Below are 18,096 nucleotides of genomic sequence, written 5' to 3' on the forward strand. Positions count from 1 at the left end.
ACTGAAGTCATAGATTCAGCCCTGAACTTTGTCTGTGAAGCCGTAAAGAAAGAAGGACGCAGCTCCCTGGCCTCTCCTCAGCCTCTCCTCTGCTCAGACATGATGTCAGCCTTTTCACCGTGAACTCCTGCCTCACATTAAACACAAACAATATGGAAAATGATTCAAATTTAACTTTCCATTAAAAGAAAATAAAGCTATAGTGCATATTTTAAATTTACAGTGTTCTACAAATGTTTAACAAATGATGAAAACTTCCTTCAGGCAGGGTTTTGTGTGTCTGGAGGTCTGGTTTAGATTTTGTAAGACAATAGAAGGACGTAAGTAACTTAATAAGGTGATTTTTGGAGAAAGGACCGTTCTAAAAGATGTCCCCAATGACATATTAAAGTGTTTTTGTTGTGCAGCTAAAATATCATGGCCCCCCTCGGCTGAGATTCCGTCCAAATTTCAGTGGGACTTGTTTCCTTGCTGCTTTGTGCTGTAAAAATTCCAGTTTTATGGACGAGGATTAACTGCAGACTTTGGTAACATTACTCTGCTTGTGCTGTTTTTTCGTATCAATCTGCTTTTCCTACAGAAATAAGTGTTTAAGTGCACTCTGTTTTGGACTGAGGGCATATCTCTATTTGTTATATATGGACCACGTTTGTGATCTTTAATACAGCAGAATTTGAGAAGAGACGTACAGGATTTAATAATGTGAACAATGAAAAGGGCAGACAGCGAAGGGCTCGGAGAAAAACGGAGGCTCGCCAGTGAAACTCTCTAAAAATCAAAGTTTAGAGTTGTCTTGTGCTGCAGGGGGCACACAGGAGGGCGGGAGAGGAACTGAGGTCAAGTAGGATGGTACATTTTACATTTTAAAACATCTTCAATGTTCATAGTATTAGATACACATCTGTGGCAGTTCTAGATTTTTCTATCCCAACATCCATATTCAGAGGCTGGAAAAAAGACACTTGACCAGTGAATATCTCAAACTCCCCTCAGGACTATTGATTTTGGAGTAAATGCAAGGACAGTGGTCATCTTAAGCATATTTCCACAAGAGCTTTACCATGAAAAACTATGAACTTAAAAAATAAAAGATGTGGAAAAGTTAATAGGGACAACAAAACAGTGAAAGCATGAGACGCAAAACAAGACAAGCAAGACAACGTGAACAAAAAAGTAAGATATTAAAACTATAATGGCAAATTAGCTTTGAGGCAGAAAAAGTCACTCAATCTTTTTAAAAAGGTCTTAAAATCTGTCGTTCCTGTGTTGGCTGACCTTTCTGCATCTGTGCTTCAAAAAAGTGTTTGGCTGGCTGAGAAGGGGCAGAGACTCAGTTCTGGTTTCCACAGTGGAGACATGTAGAGGTGAGACAGCTTTTCCAAGATACATCCTCACAGTGGTCAGAAGACTTCAGGAGAGAAAGACTTCAGACTGATCTTTTAGAGATTCTTTTGCATTTTTTGCAACTATGAATGAGATCAAGCTGGCTCTCCTGGGGAGTGGCGGTGCTGGGAAAACAGGTAAATACACAACAATGCTGTTTTTACTCTAAAGTTGGACCCCATCTACCGTTAAGCTGTACTTCAATCTGAATTGAGGGCATAGTTTAAATTGCGTAATGTGTGTCTGTTTAGCTTCAGGAGTTTGTTTCAAATTGATGCAGTAGCACGTTTTGGGTTTGTGAACCTGGGGTCTGCATGCCACGACTCTGGAGCTTCATGCACGTCAGGCTCTCTGGAGTCGCTCCATGTTGCTTCCACAAAATCAAATGTAAATGAACAGTCATTTGTATTTGTATATTTTGATTTTGCTTCACAGCAGACGATGTAAACACTGATTGAACAGTTTTATCTGATGCTACTTATACCTGTTTTTTCCCCCATCTGTTTTTGATTTCAGGCTGCACATGGGATTAATATGCTTGCTGTCAGGCATGACCCCACCAGCCAGTGTTTTCTTTTTGAAATTAATTAATTTATTGCTCATCTAAAGACGATGGTGATTATTTTTATTGTCAAATAATGAGCTTCCAGAGCTGTGAAGAAACTTTATTTATTGTGAATTGGTACTTTTTTCTTTGATTCATAGTGTCAGCATTAGATATCCCATGCATGTAGTATTTTCAACAATACACACTTTAAAATGGTTTACATTTTGGTTACTCAACCACAGGTACAAAACCACCATTAGTTTTTATTTTAAAGCTATCCAGGAGCTCCAGATAAATACATGCATTTTCTTTTTGCACTGCAGGGTTGAGACAGTATAAAAGCACTTGTTCTATGACAATATCATCATTTGAATGTCTGCATTTGGTGAAGAGAAGGCAACATTGACTCCTTTTCCTTCCTCTTGTGTTTCCCAACAGCTATTCTGGTGCGCTTCCTGACTAAACGTTTCATCGGAGAGTATGCTTCCAGTGCAAGTATGTTAAATACTCTCATGAAACCAGCAGTGTTGCTACAGTATATCACAGAAAGGCTGTATTCCATACGACTCTCAAGGGTTTCTCCCTCAGCGTTTTACTTGGCCTCATATTAATTACAGTATATCAAGTTAATGCGACTCAACAAAACCTTCTTTTCTGTCAGCTTCATTTAGGCCTGAAATAAGTGATGATATGCACTTTCTACAATCAGTGTTTATCGCATTCATGGACTGTAATAGAAAAGCAGTTTTCAGGGGGCTGCAACATTTCAATCCCTTTTCACTTCTGGTCTAAATTAATTAAGTTGTTTGCCTCCTCTGAGTAATTGTGCACTGCAGTAAACATAGAAATCATTGTTTCATAGTTCTGCTAAACTGGCATCATGCTGGGTTGATTGCCTCTAAGAGAGCCTTGTGCTTTTTTCATTTACAGTGTTTCACTCTCCATTTGTATGAATGTTATTTCATCATGGAAAATGTTTCACTTTTAAAATAAACGTATCTATTTTTCTTGTTTCTTCGTAGATTCTTTGTACCATAAAAGGCTGTCCATTGATGGGAGACAGTTAAACCTGGAAATATTTGACCCGTGCTCTCAGGTGGGAAAAATCTGATTGTAAGTGTTAGTTAATAAAACCATGTCAAGGATCAAGAGCTGATCTGAAAAACCTCTTTTTTGTGTTCATGAGTAGCTGAATTCACCAGTGTGTCATGAGTGTGTATTCTGTATTTCTTCAATGTTGCACATTTTTCAGAGAACTCAAAGTCGCTTACAATTACATTATTTATACACTCCATACTCTACGGTCGTACCTCTTTCTTTTTAAGTAATCCCACATTTTAAGAGTTCCCCACCTTCTGAAGTCAGGTCACTTGATCGATCTCCTCCTCCAACTTTTGCTATGTCAGAGTGGAGGCAGCCGGTGCATCCTGGAGGAGCCCGTGAACTGGGCAGATGGATTTGTGGTGGTGTACAACATCAGCGACCGAATGTCCTTCCTTCATGCCAAAAGTGTCCTGCGGCAGATCAAAGAGGCCCGAGAGGAGAGCAGTAAGGGGTGAGTGACCAGAGTCAGCTGGTAATGAAGCTGAGCTGAGGGATTTACTTTTATGAACTAATGAGCTCCATTCCTGGGATGAATGTGAGCAGGTCTATCAGCAGGACGATCAATGTGGTATGCTGCCAGCTATGAACCACATTCCGAGATGCCGTATTGCACGATTCCAGCATGCAGAATGGTTTCACGGGGCCACTCTGCATGAAAGCATAGAGAGAATGACAAACCACCTGAGTTGAACTCACATAGTTCATAATAGTTCCATTGTAATATGAACAAACTGTTAGAAATGTAAAATATAAAGCAAATATAACTCACACGGGAACACACGACATGATCGCAGCTTTACATTTTAAAAACATTGGAACTGGGGCAACAAAAGGCTGGATTAGTATGGCTGCAGATGAAGTTGGATTTTTTTAATTAGTTTGATTATTTGGCAAGAACTGATCAAATCCTGCTTTTACGACCATTTATGAGCCTGAAAATTATACCATTGAAATCATAACAAATTGTTAAATCTGCATGAGAAAACTTGCATCATCCCCATTTCTGCGGTATATGCCAATTTAAATTACAAATAAAAAAATCACTGAATTTTATTTTTCAAATATTTTCACACACTCTTCAAACACTATATGTAAAATTACATAACAATTGTTTGTAAAGCTGTGCCACAGAAGAGTCTTGGGTGTCGGTTGGTAAAGAAAAGAGTAAAACTTATTAGTAAAACTTTATATTTGAAAAGTGAAATTCAGCTACAAACCAATTTAAAAGACATAAGGAGTAGATGGGACAGATATTTGTGTTTAAATGTAAAAAAGTAAAATGTCATTAGGAAAAAAAAACAAGAATTATAAAAGTACAAATATCTGAAAATTATAAGAACACTGACAAAGTGTGTATCCTGAGCATATTCCTGCCTGTGTGTCTGAACACTGTTTTCTCTGACAGGATGGTAGATGTTCCAGTCTTTTTAGTGGGGACCAAGCAGGACCTCTGCAATGCTCGGCAGGTGTGTGAGGAGGAGGGGAGATCTCTGGCCCAGGAGGAGCGCTGCCACTTCCAGGAAGTGTCTGCAGCTGAGGACTACTTGGGGATATCTAACCTCTTCACCAAACTCATCCGTCATGTGATGGACAACCTGAAGCACTGTGCAGGCCGCAGACGATACAGTGGCTCCAAGTCCATGGCTAAACTCATCAATAATGTCTTTGGTAAAAGGAGGAAATCTGTCTGAGGAAGGATGAAGTCACTTCCTGCTCACCGCAATGTGCAACACAACACTTTGGAGATCAGGATTTTTACGCAGCACTTTGTATTTGTTACCAATAATGTGAAGGAGTTTTGAAAACTGGCTTTGCATCAATTAATGACATCTCACATCCATCTATCTATCTATCTATCTATCTATCTATCTATCTATCTATCTATCTATCTATCCATCTATCTATCCATCTATCTATCTATCTATCTATTTTCTACTTACAAAATAAAGCAATAATTTTGAAACTTTGCCTCTGCAGCTCGCCTGTTACATTCTGTTATTTTGTAGGTTTTGTAGCTTTCTGTCGAAGCTGTTTAAAACATTGTCCTAAATAAATTTTCAGCTATTTAAATAATTTGCTCGATGTATATAAAGAGTTTGGATATTTTTCTTAACAGGAAAAAAATCTGAAAACTGCATACAGCATACCTAAAGGAAAACAACAGAACAAACAATTCTTATTACAGTGGGAATAGTACAAGTTAAAAACAGCAGCAGCAACAACAACAACAACAAAGCTATCAGAACTAAAGGAAAACCCAACAAAATCAAAGCATCATCATGCTTTTGTAAATTTAAGCGCTGAAAGGGCCTCAAGTGTTTTTTCTGCAACTGAAAGTACAGAGCAGGTAGTGATGGCAGACAGCTGTTTTTCTAGCTTGTTTATGTTGGTTTCTTTGAGCATATTAATGCAAGGTTTGAATAGATTAGTTATTCTTAACCGATTCAAGAATTTCAATTGTGACCACAAATTCAAAGAAGTTGGGACACTGACTGAAATGAAAAACAAAATCCAATGATGTAAAAAAACACGTTTACAATAGAAAATAAAATAATTGTTTCATTTCACTAAGATTAAAAAAAAGGATTTTTCTATCTGAATAAATAGACTGATTTTTAATTTCATACCAGCCACATAATAATGGAACTGTTGGAACACAGATAACAAAAACAAACTATCATAGTAAAAACACACTCGATGGAACTTTTTTTTTTTAGGTACACTGGCATCAGTAAAATTATGATTGTTGAGCTTGCTCTAATTTCTGGACAGGAGATGTAACTGAGCAAAGTTTCCTGTTTGTATCCACTGTTATTGCCACCATCATGCACCCTTGAGCAAGGCCCCTAAACCTCTGCCTGCTCCCATGTTATATGTTAAGATTAACTATGATTAGGATGGGTGTGGTTAAATGTCACCTGGCCTTCAGTTTAAAATCACTGTTTTTACTGCTATAGAGGTCCCAAAGCATTTCCACTGGTAACAATTTGGGCTGCAGTGTATTGCCCAAGGACAATTTAATACATGGACAGGGTGAGATGGGGCTTGAACCATACCTTGCAATTGAAAAATGGGGGCACAGTATATTGGGATCTGTACCACCACACACCAGACAAATGTATACCAATGTATACAAAATTTATAATATATACCAATCCTCTTTGATTCTGTCACAGTTGTTAAAATGTAAAAGACTGCAAAAGGGTCGACTTTTATTTGTACCGATAATTCACTGTTGTACAAGGTTTTCATGAGCAGCTGCTAAAATCAAACCTTCAACTCACCCACTAGATGGAGACCAAGCACCAAGAAAAAATGCTTGGCGAAACAAGGGAGAGACTGGATTCCTGTCAATAATGAGAGCTTTTAGTCTTTGTCCAAGCTTTGAGGTTCAGTAATCGCATCATCGCGGTGCTGTTTATTTTAAAAAGCGGTGAAGAGCCGAATGAATCGATCAGCGCGCACAGTGAAGTTCTTCCAGCGCCAGCAGGAAGTTTGTCCCTCTTCGCTTTCCTTAGTCACGGATAGGAAAAAGTTTTGGCTCCGGTCTGCTGAACTAACCTGATCCAGTCTGCAAGGTAAGAAAACTTAAATACTTTTCCCCACTAAACATCCGTCTTCCCCGTGTGACCAAAGTGAATTCTCATTTATTTCCTTTTATTGGCTCACACGCGTTTTTATCTTTGTTTGACAGGACACGTTTGTACCGCTTCATGTTACGTTGCCATGACAACGTGTGCCTCTGACGACGCCACTTAAAATTAAAATTCCAATTCACGCTTTCTGCGATGTTTTATCTTCCCAAAGGAGAAGCTTTAAGTTTATTTCCTCTCGGAGGTTGCTGAGAAATGATCAATTATCTGTGCCTTTAATTGGAATATCCCAGGCAGACGTTTTGTTGACGCTCATGAGCTATTTGTGGCATTATTTGTGTCAGTTGTGAGCTAACTGAAGGTTGTACTTGCTGCTTTTAGGCTTCGTGTTTTTAAACTCACCCCAGGCGGTAAGTCAATTGAATGCAAAACTAACAGGGCCATTAGAGATTGTTGCAATTAGAGGTAGTTTCACATCCATTAACTAAGCCGATTAGTTTAATTTACCTGGCCACTCGTTTTGTGGTCGTGTGAAATGCTACTGAGCTGTTGCATAAATCCCCAATTGAAAAGACAATGATTCAGTCTTCATACTCATCTTTTGTTCTTACAGTTCAAAGTCTTTCTGGTTTGTCATGGGTCTGTCAGTATATGACACACTGAACAACAATGCATTCCCATTTTAACTTGCAGAGTCTGTCTGGGTTGCCATTGAAATGAATTAGTTTTGTTCTTGTTTCTGCATTGGCCTACATTTTTCTAGATGTCTGCCTTCCTAGCTTCTCAAGGCTGAGCCCAGCAAGGGCAGAGATTAGCCTCAACCAGGATTAAACCAATAGGAAAATTTGAATTTGTTGGCCCTTATCTCCCAGCAACATGTGGAGTGCCCTGAGCAAATGGCAGAATTTGATCTTTAGCTTCCTTTTGGCAAAAGCATGTTTTCTTGCCAATAGACACTTATCAAGCACAAGCATTGAAGACAGGGAGAATTCTTGGAGGGACCTTTATAAAAATTTGTTTATATGCATTGCTTAGTTTCCATATAAGAATTGCAACTTCAAGTTGAGGCTCCCTTTTTTCACTAGTTCAGTCCATCGGTTTTTAAGGTACAGTGGATTTTCGTAGCTCTTAAGTGAGTCTGTTGCATGCTTTAATGGCTTAATGTGGATGTGTTCTTGGTATATTACATTTAGACCACAGGCTTTCATAATCTCTGTGTGTATTATTAGGATTCACTCCATAGTGTAGTGAAGTAGATGGGATATTCGCATTCTAAACATGCAATTTCTTGCCTCATCAGGTAATGTAATTCCACACTTCATTAGGACTGTGAAGTTTATCATTTGTCATCAAAGCCAAGCTGTCAATAAATGATTAAGTTTCACATGAGTAAAATGTAATATTGGGGCTCAAGCAAAACGGATAGCAGTGTACATTTTAATTGCAGTTAGTGAGATTCTGTGTATGTTTGATTTTCAGGCTGTATTTCAACAGTGGCTTATTGCAGCTAGAGGCAATGTTACAGAGTTAAGCCTAATTTATTCTACTGTTTATGCAATTAGGGGAAACAGTCTTCTAAAGGCCATGAACCATAATCGAAATGTGTCATATCTTAATGGTCTGGTTGAGATTGAAAAAGGGTCTTTTTTTTTAAATAATAAATTATGATATGCTCACATATCTCCTTAAAATGTGAGGTAGAGTTTAGAATCTCAGTTGCAGTCTTATTGACATTGAGGATTGAGATGAAGTGACTTTTTGCACATTATCTTTGGTTAATGGAAGGTTTACAGGATGAAACCTCACCCATGACAGGCGCCATCCCTTTTGTGTTCCCTGTGTCTTTGTTCAGATGTCACAATCATAAGGGTCACATGTATGTAGATTCACTCAGTAATGTAAATAGGCAAAAAAATGCTGTTTGACAGAATGATGGAGAGGTGAGGCAAGTATGGACTTGACCTGTGATGAACTGTCGGCTCTAATTACTTCCTGCTGAAACAGGAGACGAGGCTAACTCATTGTAAACGGTAGACCTCAGCCTGTGTCTCCTTAGGGTTAAGGTGTGTGCTGATCTTTGCTCATCTTTTAGTGTTGGTGGATGAACAAAGACTTTTATGTTTTGATATTGTTAATTTGTGCCATGCTCTGCTAGTTTGTCATTGTTCGACCTAGTTGGTAATTATGTGTTTATTCTTGGGTGAATCCAGGATGAAGGTAGAAATGCAAGAAGATACATATACAGGCTCTGGTCATACACTGACTTATTTAGGTCACAAAAGAATAATTAAGCAGTCGAGACTTGGTCCTTCAGGGAGGATTTGAAATCTCTTCTTTTAAGTACTGATGTACAGCTACATGGACAGAAAATGTGGCCTTAATGGAAAGTATTTTAGGTGCACATGTGGCACGGGGGCATGATTGTCGCCCAGCACTGCTGAGTGGTTTAAATCCCACATGTAGCTCCAGCAGTTTGGCCATGCAACGAACACAAGGGGTCACGTTTTGCAAAACACTCAACAGTCTTTTGTCATTCCATTACCATTTTTTTTAATGTTTTTTTTTTTTTTTTTGAACAACTTTGCTAAAGAGTTGTGGGGTTTGGAAGCTATGTCTCTTGTGGCCTTTGTTACTTTCCTTAATGCTGTGGCAATAGCATTTACATGTTTCAACATCATTTTAACCTAATGAAGACTGAATAAAATAATTTTTGCATCACCTAGGTAAAAATGAGGTCATTCTTGAGTCAGGGTCACACCTTTAGGCCTCACTTTTTAGTGGTTCAGAGAAAGCTAATTAAAGATAAATAGTGGTTAAATTTAGTCTGTCTCTGATGAAAAGTCATCTTCAATTCAACAACAGTCTGTAGTAAGTAATCTGGTCTGTGTTTTGACTTGTGGTTTGACCTGTCGCTTTAGAAACACAGATTAAGCGATTGTAGACAAGTACACCAGGCTTAAAGCAATTCAAGTCCCATGTCTGTAACTGACCCCAGTTAAGGTCAAACTTCTCACCCTATCCTGATCTTGATATCCAATTTCCCTTGCACCGGAGATCTGGTGCCAAGGACCAGGCACCTCTGTCTGGGAGGCACCTGCGGCACACAAGACCTTCCCCATCACTCAAGTCCTCAGTGATACACTCGTCACATGCCGCTGTCTTGCACAAATGAGCTGTGATTGAGGTGATTGGAATTTCCAGAGGCTGTCACAATCGTTTTGATTGGAAAATAGACAGGAGATAATGGGAGAGACAGGCCTGTTATGAGAGCCCTGTCAGGACTAAAATAATGCATCAGAGTGAAGAGGTTAAAGACACCGCTTCCTTGTTAATAATTAATTGCCGTGCGTGTGGTGGATCCACTTCATCGCTCCCAGTCATCACTTGATAATTGCTTTACATTTAATTTGGCTTTAGAGGCTGTTTTTGAAGCTGGGTAAATTGTGCTTGAAGTGAATATGGACTCAGACAGAGACAGCAGTTTGGTCGTATACCATGAGTTAAAAAGTGACAAGTTAGACAGGAAGGAGAAAAGTTTTAGTTATTCCGCACATAACTTTGAAAATAGACTCTTGGATAAAAATGATCAACAGCATTAATAAACAAACTTCAGCATTGATTGTTGCTTGTATTAGTTAACTGGAATATGCAATGCTTTTTTTCTGATTTTCTTAGTTGTCCAGTACTAAACAATTGAAAAAAAAAAAAAAAAAAAAAGAAAATATGAAGATTTCAGGATTCAAGAAATTTAGTTTATTCCCAAGAGGAAAAACTAAAATTTCATTAAATTTGTTGCCCCATGAAAATTCATGTGTTGATCTTCATGGAAACACATTTCAGAAGAGACAATGACTGCTCTCCCCATCCATCTCCAGATGACACATTCTGATGCTCGTGGATGAGACATGAACCTGGCGTCCGCTCAGACCAGCAAGAAGACGCCGGAGAGGGATGTGCCAGTTAATCGCCTGGAGAATGATGCAGACCTCAGGGTATGAAGAGCCTCTGTCCAGGATTTCCAATGATATGATAAGTTTTGTCACCAGTGAGGAAGGATTTACATGGTACAATCTACTGGTCACTCGAGTTGCTGCATACCAGAGGAGGACCACACTGTACGTTTCTGCTGTATAGCTCCACTTCATTGGGGAATTTGACTGCTCCCTCTGCCAAATCCAAAGCAGCCACTGTTCAGTCTTGCATGCACACGGATAATAATCAAGTTAATTAGACCTGAGATTGAATGAACTGCAGCAGCAACTTAATCATTTGTGACTTGATTAAAAATACTATATTCTGCAGCTCCAGAGACCAGACAACTTTAAGTTTTTTAGGAAACTATAAGTTACTGTGTATTTCAGAATTCAGGGTAGAGTTAAGACAATGTTTTTAAAAAGTAACAGAGAAATGATGCTCGGGTCTCCAACAAAGGCTCAAGAGAAATCCTCTGTTGTTTGACTGACACTGGGCAGGCGTAGATTACAAATGCTTTAATGCTTTTTTTTCTTTTCCATTCCCATAGGAAATTTATGAATTTGGGAGGAAATTGGGTCAAGGTAGCTTTGGAGTTGTTTATGAAGCCACCCACATTGAGACACAGACAAAATGGGCTATTAAAGAGGTTTGCAGATCAGCGGTGAGTCTATCCTACATCCTTTGAGAAAGCCTGTTTTTTCAACGTGACACAAAAAAGTTGCAGCATTAAGAGAAGTTAATGTTCTGAGAAAACCAAACGGAGCTGTGATTGGACTTTCTGTCACACCAGGCTGGAAGTTCGAAAGCGAACATGCTGTGGAATGAAATAAACATTCTCAAACAAGTCAATCATCCTCACATAATACAGATTCAGGCGATCTACCACACCACTGCGGTAAGACGTCATAATCACAGAATAAGCATATTTATTTGAAATAATATCAGTGATATGATATAATCGCTTGTTTGGAATGCATCTCATCACAATGATTACTGATGAGCAGATTCAATAGTGAGAAGCACTTTTGTTCTTGTTTTTAGATGATTTATCTGGTGACGGAACTGTGCAGAGGAGGTGACCTGAAGCAGCTCTTGCAAAGAAAGAAGTTCTTCACAGAGGATGAGACGAGGAACATAATGTGTAATTTAGCTGATGCTGTTGTCTACCTTCATAAAAAAGGTAATTTTGTTTTACAGACCGGTCACACTGCAGCCAGAAACAGGTTGTGAGATTTGTTTCAAATGTTTTGTTCTAATTCACAAAATATTTCTTACTGACATGGTGTTGAGTCATTATTGAAATGAGTCATATTGAAGTAAAACAGCCACAATGAATAAATACAAAAGCAATAAACATTTTAATTAAATCTGATTTACTCAGAAGTGCAGTTTCACTCCTTAATGGTCAAACTTGTGGTTAGTGGTAATTTACTATGTTGCTTGGCAATGAGACATCATTACTTTGGGCTAATGACTAATTTGCAACAAGCTAGGGAGCAATACTGATTAACAGGTGTCTCAGATGGAGAGTCCCTCTCGGTGGGTTTTCCTCAACTCATCAGAGACTAATGAGGAAGTGCTGACTTTGAATTACTAATCTAAAGCCCTTTTGGCCAAATGACCCATCATGATAGTCTCATGCCCTAAAAATCTTCAACTAATTCTGAGATTATTAAGGGTTTTTTTTAACCTTATTCAGCCTCTGCTGCTGTTTGCCTCATTTAGCTTTGCCTCAGATGAGCTTTTAGGTTCACCTTCAATAGGTAATGTTAAGACTTTGTTGCCCCACACAGTATCTTTGTCTCCTCCAACTATTAGTAGTGCACATTACACATTGTACTCTAGAATTGGTGGATTTCATAACTCTGTGTACAAAAATATGCTTTTTAATATGGAGATAAGAATAAAAAAAAAGCCCCAAAAAAACTATTGTACTTCACACACCATCAACACTGAATGCATAACATTCTGTACTTGGTTGCTCAGACTGTACTGCTAACACAGACGGCTCAGGGCTGTTTTCAGCTCGGTTTTCCACCTGCCTTCCCTCAGTCCACTAAGTTTTTGTTAGTGAGGCTCCTCAGTCAGGTCCACTTTCCACAAGTTAAACAGATCTCTGTGTAAACATGTACGAAACATATTTTATCCCGGTGACCGTCCTCAGCAAATAATCCATTCATCTTCTATGTGGAGCCGAGCCGATCCCAGCACCTGATGTGTGAAGGCAGGATACACCCTGACAGGTCACCGGTCCATCAAGGGGCAAACAGAGAGACGCATTCACACCAACAGGCAGTTTAGAGTCGCCAGATGTCGTTAGACTGTGGGGGAAAACTGGAGTACTTAGAGATTTTATGCACAGGCAGAACACAGAAACCAAACAGAAAGGTTTCTAACTAGACTCAACCAGGATATATTGTAGCTCTAAGTCTATGAAACCACAGAGCCATCCTTAGCAATTCATATAATTCATAACTATGATCAAGAACTACTTTTTCAGACTTCGAATTGCCTCCTTTTTATTATTCATGAACTTAAATCCAGAATATGTTGGGAAAACATTTATTTTTAACTGTGGAAGATTGACAAAAACTGTATTTTTTGGCAAAAGCAGTTTTGTGACAGCGTTAGTTGTTAATATTGATCGTCCCACCATATCTTGTGAATTCATCCAATCCTGTCATGATCACTGATGAAGGAAAGGAGATTGAAACTCATTCCATGAAGGTTTTCTTCTTCTCATCCTGAAGATATAGTGCACCGGGACCTGAAACTTGAAAACATTCTTGTGAGAAACTCTCTGGATGAAGATGATGGAAAGATCAATATCAAGGTAAAACAGTGCCATAAACTGTAAAACTTTTCATCACAGTTTCTTGTCCTTTCTTTGCTGGACTGAGTACAAGCCTCTGATGGGCACTTTTTTTTTTCTCGCCCACCGTCTCCTCTATAGTTAGTAAAGGCTTTAAATACTGCCTCATTATGACAGGCTCCCTCTGGTCTTTTTTTATTTTTTTTCTAGTACACCCTTTCAAAGAGAGAATAAACTGTGTCTTTAAAGAAATTACCAGCAGAGCGCAGCGTGTTAGGTGCATTGACGACGAGCCAGCTGTAGCAGATACCTGGTGTGTGAGCCCAAACAAGGCTCGGCCACAGCATAAATGTTTGTATCCCACTGTTTTTTTTATTTCTTTTCTTTTGTGCGAACACACATATATAAACACAAACCTGCTGTACATGTAAGAGAATGTTGTCATGAGCGACTTTGAGCTCACAGGACTTGGATGTTTTTCTTTCGTGATAGCCCTCTACAAATACACAGACCTGTAGCAGCGGAGCTTTTCAAGTAAAGAGCCAACTAGTCTGTGTTTATGCCCGAGCCTCGGCTTTGTCCTGACAGGGGCACATTTAACAACGACTTGAATGTGGGTTGTGTCAGTACAACTATAGTATGCCATGTTTATTTATGTCACCTTTGTCTCAAGCGCTGTTTTCCATCCAGGTGACAGACTTTGGATTATCTGTGAAGACAGGAGGTGTCGGGATTGAGAACAGAATGACGGAGGCCTGTGGGACTCTTATCTATATGGGTAAGTCCCCAGTATTACCAGCAGCAGACCACATCAAACCACAGGTGCCTGCTTTGATTAGCTAGGATAATCACAGAGATTTGATACTGTCTGTTGTATTTATACATGAGTGTGTACTAAGTATTTCTGCATATAAAGTATTGTGCAATCATTGGTAAAATACTGTTACGTAAAGATACTTTAAAGAATAATTATATTTTATCAAACAACTACTACACAATGATTCATGTCAATTTCCATGCATTGCTTTAAAAGACATAAACATACTTTGAAGGCTGTCTTGTTTCCACCATTCTTTGTGTTTTCGCTCATGGTGTTGAGTCCCTTTGTTCTTCTTATACCCGGAGATGGTGCCACATCACTCGGCTTATGTGTGTGTGTGTGTGTGTGTGTGTGTGTGTACAGGGCTGGTCCATATCGGTGCAGAACAAATGTTGGGTTAACCAGATGCATCTGTGACTGATGTGTGGTGAAGCGTTGCCTTGTTTTGTCTCCACTTCTTTTCTGACCACTGTGCTTTCAGTGAGTCGCCTCACTTTTTTATTGTGGCTGCACCTCACCTGGTGTAGCCCCTCCCACACAGCTGTTTCTGTCACAATCCAGCCAAGTTAATGATATAGTTCATTAGTGCTTATTTGGAGTAATTGTTCCATCATGCACTGGGATACGTGCCTTCTAATTTCTACTTTATTGCCTTTTTTAGGTTATTAAAGTCTCGGGATTTTGGTAACAAACAATTGGAGTGAAAACAATGATAGTTTGCTAAATGCTTGCTATATTTAAATTATATTTTAAATATTGTATTGCACAGTGTTATGTATACACATCTGTTTGAACCTACAGAGAGAGTATGAACACTCTGCTCTGTATACTGACTTATAGAGGATAGGACCTACAGACATGCAACATGGAATAGTCCCATTACGTGCCGAATGCCATCTTCTAATTTTTTTTTTCGTTAGAATTTCTCTCATTGACAGCTGATGATGAGGTTGTGTGAGGAAAGACACTATATAGGTAAAAAGTCCGGTCCTTTTTAGTGTATTGCTGCTTTTCGAGAGTGCTCATATCAGTGATACAGACCGTTCTTTTTTTGTCTCACTAGTTGTCAGCAACAGTAATGATGACAACTAATTTAAGACTGTATTCATATGCTGTCATATTTTGAAATTATGTTTTTTAAAAACTCAACATATTTGCACATGTGTCATTTCTAGCTCCAGAAGTGATGAGTGACCGTAGCTACAGTCAGTGTTGTGATGTCTGGAGCATGGGAGTAGTCATGTACATGTTGTAAGTGCACATACATAAGTCTCACACACACACACACACACACACACACACACACACACACACACACACACACACACACACACACACACACACACACACACACACACACACACACACACTAGAAGCATGTCCAACATGTCTGTTTCCCTTTAGGCTGTGTGGAAAACCTCCATTCGTCGCCAAAACAAAGTCAGCCCTACTTGAAATCATTAAGAAAAACGAACTGAAATTCACTCAAGCCATCTGGGACACAGTCAGTGATGCAGGTGACACTTAAACTTCATCTTCTATCTTAAATCATTGCAAAGTTACTGTTCAAATGTCGCATTCACTCAGGTTTATGGGGCAGATTGTTGCTAATTAAGTCACCAACTGGCTTGAGGTCTCTCTCAACAGCAAAAAATGTACTGATCTGCCTCCTGAAAGTGGACCCCCCATACCGTATGTCTGCCAGTCAGCTCCTAGAAAACCCCTGGATCACAGTGAGACGCTGATTCTTCTCAGTTGCATTCATGAACTTTACCAAATGAGTCCCACGAAGAGCTCTAATAGTCTGTTTTGTCCAACAGGGCGACACTGATGTTCCAGCTGTACCATCCAATGTGCTGGAGATGATGCAGCATCACCTGGAACAGGAAGAGAGTAATATTTCACATTTATTCTAAATTTACATCACTTTGATGCACACAATTTACCATTTCTGTAGTGTTTCTTTTTAGTACAATATGATCTGCAAACTGATGTCCTGATTGATAATACCAAGAAACTGTTGAGAAGCAGTGACTCTAACAATAATTACTGTGCTGACATAAATCTGTAAATTATCCGATAAGGCCAGATTTCTTTAATCTACGCAGTAGCTGGTTGTAAAATTGCAATTTGTTTAAAATAGGAGAGCAGAGTTTGGAGGTATTATCCGCCACCCCTTATGAGGACGCCCTGGACCCTGTCCCCGTTCCCCAGGCTGTTTCCACAGAAACAAATAACAACTGCAGTAGCCATGCAAAGCTCAGCCCCAAGAACAACCACAGCACCTCTACACGCTCCACAGCCACCAAACAGGTATGTTGACATTCAAACCTCACTGGTCTATGTGCTGGAACTAGAAGAGCCTCTAATTGTGACCATTTTTTAAGAGTTCTCTTGTCTGTTGAACAACTGGATGTGATTAATCTTACTTCCGTATTGTTGTCTGGTATTTCTGCTGACACCTCTTGAAGTTAAATATGTGTTATTAAACTTAGGCTTATCTTCAACAAGCTGAATCTGCACTTTCATTGAAATCGTTTTTCCAGAGTCACTTAAAAAATATTCAGAGTTAATTGTTTTAGTCAACATTACTTTATATTATTTATTTTCAATTTTGCAATTGATGATGCCAAAAAAAGGCAAAACTCCTCAAAACCGATAATTTCTCAATTGCAATGAGCATCATGCCATGTGTTGATTTATGTTAATGATTACTATGATCCACAGCTCAGGATAATTTGACTGTGCTCACCAGACAGTTTTCAATACAGAATGAGCCACTGCTGGATAGATCAGCCCTTATGTTTGGAAAGTAGCTGTGATTATTCATTGTGTTTCGCTTTCTCCTAGAATCAAGGAATAAAGTCTAAAGTGAGTGGCTGCAGCCTGCTGCAGGATAAGCGCCGAAACAGCTCTGACACCTTGGTACAGTCACCCACAACACAGGTTCTTTCATTCTCTGCCTTTTCATCTTCAATTTTTTATTATTGGACATGTATAACATGCCTACATAATATTAATAATAATATAACAATGTAAATATCTGCAGATTTTGGATTTTATAAGATTCTTTATAAGCTTTGATATTCAGTCACCACTAGATGGTGCCAGACTTACCTCCTCCAGATGATGTTAATAAAGGTGTAGTCATGCAGCTGTTTTACATGAAAGTCAGAGTTAATTCTGTTACGTAAGATGAACACGAATGTTATCCCTGCAGGCTCATGCTGGTATGAGAGCGTCCACACTGCCGAGTGCAAAGCAGCGCAAGCCTCAGGACAGGAGGGATCTCAGTACGGGACAGAAACCGTGCTCCAGCCAGAGTAAAGCAGATGACCACAGACTTTCTACCTCCAGTAAAGCAGGCCTGGCCCCTGCGAACTCCCAGCTCGCCCAAAAACCACTACCTGGTCAGAGTAAAACTAAAAAATGAGCCATATCTTATAGGAAAATGAGGGAAATGTTGATATTTTCGCTATTGTATGCTGTTCTGTCATTTTAGCAATGATCTGAATGTAACCACTATGAATTGTGCAATTGTTATGGTGATGGCCAGAGACAAAGAAGTGATGGCAGTGCCAAAAAAAAAAAAAGTGCTGGTTTGGAAGTTACACAAGAAGTCCAAAACCACTGCAGCTGAGGGTTCAGCCTCAGGGTTCCCCTTGTGCCAAAAGACAGGGTCGTGGTCTGAGATGGTGAGAAATTACTGGACAAATGCACAGCCAAACACAACCAACTGATGGACAGCCTCACCAACTGACGCCTCAGCCATCCCAAATACAGACTCACAGAGAATGATTGATTTTGTCAGATATGGCTGATCGGTTTATCTTAGTGTAGGAAATCTAGTGACCTAGTTAGT

At 39.3% G+C, this 18,096-nt stretch overlaps 2 protein-coding genes across 3 annotated transcripts; both read left to right on the forward strand.

Annotated features, from left to right (window-relative positions):
* Positions 1 to 1,468: 1,468 nt before the first annotated feature.
* Positions 1,469 to 4,725, forward strand: rerglb (RERG/RAS-like b). 2 transcript variants are annotated; one of them, XM_030096367.1, is made up of 5 exons: positions 1,469 to 1,520; positions 2,369 to 2,425; positions 2,953 to 3,026; positions 3,337 to 3,485; positions 4,440 to 4,725. In XM_030096367.1, the coding sequence occupies exons 1-5, from the start codon at positions 1,469 to 1,471 to the stop codon at positions 4,723 to 4,725; spliced, it is 618 nt and encodes a 205-aa protein (XP_029952227.1). The 2 variants fall into 2 exon arrangements, with proteins under 2 accessions (XP_029952227.1, XP_029952234.1); XM_030096374.1 differs by having other exon boundaries at positions 3,337 to 3,478; positions 4,448 to 4,725.
* Positions 4,726 to 6,568: 1,843 nt separating this feature from the next.
* Positions 6,569 to 17,821, forward strand: stk33 (serine/threonine kinase 33). Its single transcript, XM_030090353.1, has 14 exons — positions 6,569 to 6,612; positions 10,503 to 10,619; positions 11,150 to 11,263; positions 11,393 to 11,497; positions 11,644 to 11,782; positions 13,353 to 13,435; positions 14,105 to 14,192; positions 15,410 to 15,485; positions 15,639 to 15,751; positions 15,882 to 15,967; positions 16,055 to 16,127; positions 16,378 to 16,547; positions 17,085 to 17,180; positions 17,455 to 17,821. The coding sequence occupies exons 2-14, from the start codon at positions 10,533 to 10,535 to the stop codon at positions 17,665 to 17,667; spliced, it is 1,443 nt and encodes a 480-aa protein (XP_029946213.1). The 5' UTR covers positions 6,569 to 6,612; positions 10,503 to 10,532; the 3' UTR covers positions 17,668 to 17,821.
* The last annotated feature ends 275 nt before the right edge of the window (positions 17,822 to 18,096 follow it).

Source organism: Salarias fasciatus, chromosome 1 (genome assembly GCF_902148845.1).
Source record: "Salarias fasciatus chromosome 1, fSalaFa1.1, whole genome shotgun sequence".
In the NCBI taxonomy this organism is placed as follows: Eukaryota; Metazoa; Chordata; class Actinopteri; order Blenniiformes; family Blenniidae; genus Salarias; species Salarias fasciatus.